At 37.6% G+C, this 3,575-nt stretch overlaps 1 protein-coding gene across 1 annotated transcript; it reads right to left on the minus strand.

Annotated features, from left to right (window-relative positions):
- Positions 1 to 1,908: 1,908 nt before the first annotated feature.
- Positions 1,909 to 2,978, minus strand: LOC115421551 (gamma-crystallin M3-like). Its single transcript, XM_030137482.1, has 3 exons — positions 2,940 to 2,978; positions 2,300 to 2,542; positions 1,909 to 2,187 (listed from the first exon to the last, which is right to left on the minus strand). The coding sequence occupies exons 1-3, from the start codon at positions 2,967 to 2,969 to the stop codon at positions 1,909 to 1,911; spliced, it is 552 nt and encodes a 183-aa protein (XP_029993342.1). The 5' UTR covers positions 2,970 to 2,978.
- Between the last annotated feature and the right edge of the window lie 597 nt (positions 2,979 to 3,575).

The following is a 3,575-nucleotide window of genomic DNA, read 5'->3' on the forward strand; positions in this document are numbered from 1 at the left end:
GCATTGCTATGCTTTGAAATACATTTGACTTTATGTGACATTTAAGATTAATATTTATTTAATTTTACTCAACCTTTAATTAACCAGGTAAGTCGTTAAATTAAAAAGACATGACCTCTTGAGGGGAAGAGAGTCATAGAATAAACAGCCATAACAACATAAAAATGACAAAGTCGACTAAAAAGGTGATTAAAAAGGCACTAAAACTAAAATAAAATGGATATAAAAGACCTAAAAGCATCAGCAATAATAGGGAGGATTTTCTGTTTTAAATTTTTTTTTTTTTAAATTTCTGAAAGGATTACCTCAGGCCTGTGTTATATAGCCAAAATATAATGAGTTTGACCTTTATTATAATAAAAGTTAAATTATTGTTTCTTTGAAGTTTAAAATTTGATTTTTGGCCCAGAGTAAAAATTTATGAAGCCACATGGTTATTTATAATTTTAAGGTATTTATAAAATGTTTAATGAGAGACCAAAACACATAAGTATTCCCTAATTTTGTAATTTAGGTCTTATGTTGCTTTGGTTTACTTGTGTGTACATTGGCTAAAGTAAATGAGTGCGGTATGAAAAAAAACAAACAAAATCACCCATTATCATTTTTGAAGTATAAAATTCTATTTTGATGATCTACTACTGAAATTTAAACATATCCACACTACGACGATCATTGAAATTATTACATCTTCAGATGATTATCTTCAATGATCAGTTTTAAGAAGTGTATCAGTTCTTATTCTTTGAATCACAAGCCTTACTTCTTCCTCTAAAGATAATATTGATCATTCTATCCAACTAACAACCTAACTATTTCTCTCATCCGACCAGAATGCTTTCATTTAAAGTAACTTTTTTTTATCTTTTTTTTTTTTTTTTTTACTTTTGGTTCAGTTTAATAATTGCTGTCCTGACATGCTTCTCAACCTGAGACAGTTCACACTCATAAATGATTCAGTGGCTGCACAGTCATGTCATGTTCATATTTGTGCGCTGTTTTTTTTCAGATGACCAGACTTTTTTGACAAGGCTGAGCATGATTTAGATTTTAAGGTATCAAGGGAGACTAGAAAAAAACAGCCAATTCACAATTCACCAACATGATGTTCCTTGTCATGAGATCAACTTCCAGAAGCTTCCAGACTGTCAGTAGACAAATTGAAACCAGTGTAGGTAAGCTTTTGTTCCTCTGAAAATGTAATAAAATAAAGAAAAGCTAAAATTATGCATTTTCCCAATAATTATTTTTGAATTGTCATATTGTGCTCAAGTACTTGGGTCAACTGAACTAACAGAAGCAAAATATATTGAATTGTTCAGAAATGTTAGTGTTTTGGATTTTCAGGTGTTCATTCTACTGGGGTTTCACTAGTGGAGGACTGGATCCAACCACAATACATCTCAGTCTGCTGATCCTCTGTGGAGCTGTTCTGTGCTACTGATCTGTTACTGTGTGCTGGAGATCAACTGCACAGGTAGAACTCCAGTCTCACCTGACTGTTTGTCCTTTTTAGTACATCATTGTGAGATAGATATAAGCCAGGAGTGTCCAATCCTGGTCCTCCAGATCTACTATCCTGCAAGTTTTAGATGTATCCCTCTTCTAACACACCTGATTCAAATGATCAGCCTATCATCCAGCTCTGCAGAAGACTGATCACGACCGTCAGGTGGAGTGGAAGAGGGAAACATCTAAAACATGCAGGATAGTGGCTCCAGAGGACCAGAACTGAACACCCCTGATATAAGCTATTTGTTATACATATATACGCATGTAAACTTAATAGGTTAGAAAGCTGCGATCTTTATCTGTTGATGCTGTTTTGTTTGTTTCAAAGACAGAGACAGTTTATTTTTTTTATTTGAGAGAGACTTTATTGATATGTTTCAGGGTTGACATGGGAACTCAGTAGTAGGAGTCCATGATGCGCCTCATGCTCATCCACCTCATACCGCTGTAGCCCATGTTCATGAAGTTCCTGTACTCTCCAGGCCTCATGTACATCATCCTGCCTCTGTAGTGGGGCTGCTCGTACATCAGCCAGTGTCCGTCCATCACGTTGCAGGACATGCAGTTGCTCATGCGGTAACGGTCCATGATGTTGTCGCAGTCGTCCATCAGCTCGTACATCTGGCCTCCGAAGTTCTCCCTCTCGTAGATCCTCATCCTGTAAGAGCCACGGTACTGCAACACAGAGACACAAATGGTCAGTGATGGGTAATGACTGCTCAGATTTGTTGTGTTTCAGGGTGATAGGATGCAGAGGTGTGATGTGTGTGTGTGTGTGTGTGGTTACCATGGGGATCATACGGCAGGACCTGATGCAGTCGTTCATTCCCATCATGCTCATGTAGTCGGCGTACTCGCCCCTCCTCATGAAGTACTGGTTACCCATGAAGTTGGTGCGGTCGTAGACCATGAAGCAGCCTCTCTCCACCCTGCAGGAGTGGCACCTGCTCAGGTAGGAGGACATGTCAGCGCAGTCACTGCTGCACTCATAGGAACGACCCTGGAAGTTCCTGTCCTCGTAGAAGACGATCTGAGAGAGAAACACATTAAACAGGTCATTAATAAAAAACTAAATAAAAACAGAAGTAGCTATAGGCCACTGCAGGAGACAAAAAGAATTAAAAATGTAGTTGATTTCATGTTTCAGAGTAATAGTCAACACCTTTCACACAAAGTGGAAAATTGAATTTTGAATAGTGTAAAGCAACATAATTTGGTGGTGATGTGGTGACAAGAAACCAAGCCACTCTTTAACTGAAACATTTTGTGATTAGTTTCCATGTACCACTGTGGTGTCCAACTCAGTGTCCTACAAGTACTAGCAAGTACTAATTACATCACAGCCACTTTAATATTATAACATTAAGTAAATGGTAAGTTCAGCCACTTTCAGTGTGAAGCGACTGAAAACTACCAGATTTTCTCACCCTGCTCATGCTCATGCTGCTGGAAGTCATGTTTCCTCTTGGTGAGTTTGTCGCTTGACGACCTGTCGATGGAGCTGGTGGATGTGCTGTGTGTTACCTGTCCACAGCTGCTGCTCTTTATAGCACCTGAGCAGCTGAAGCTTTTTGTCCAAACAGCCTGATTCAGCAACGTTTTTGTGTTAGACATCACAATCGGCATTTCTCTTAGAAAAACAGGACAAAGACAAACAGACAGCTGCCAGTGTGTCTCCTTCAGGCCTCTCTGTTGCAGACAAAAGACACAAAAACACAATACCAGCACAATGCAACTGTCACTTGAACAATACAACACAATAAACATAGAATCACAACGTAATACTCATCTTAAACACCAAAATGAAAAATCTGACAGAACCTGAGAAAAACAAATGTTAGATTTTACAGCATGTAAAGTCAATTTTCTTCACCTAATTTTACAGTCAAACATTTAGTATTCAGATATATATAAGACAGAAAAAGTCAGCGAGGACGAAAATATAGAAATGAAATAAGACAGAATTTTTCACATTATTTATTTAGAATGAACTAATAGTTACATCTTTTAACGTAATTGTGGACAGTCTAAATGATAAGAAATAAATTATTTGCTGTAATATT

This window comes from Sphaeramia orbicularis, chromosome 6 (genome assembly GCF_902148855.1).
Source record: "Sphaeramia orbicularis chromosome 6, fSphaOr1.1, whole genome shotgun sequence".
NCBI lineage: Eukaryota > Metazoa > Chordata > Actinopteri > Kurtiformes > Apogonidae > Sphaeramia > Sphaeramia orbicularis.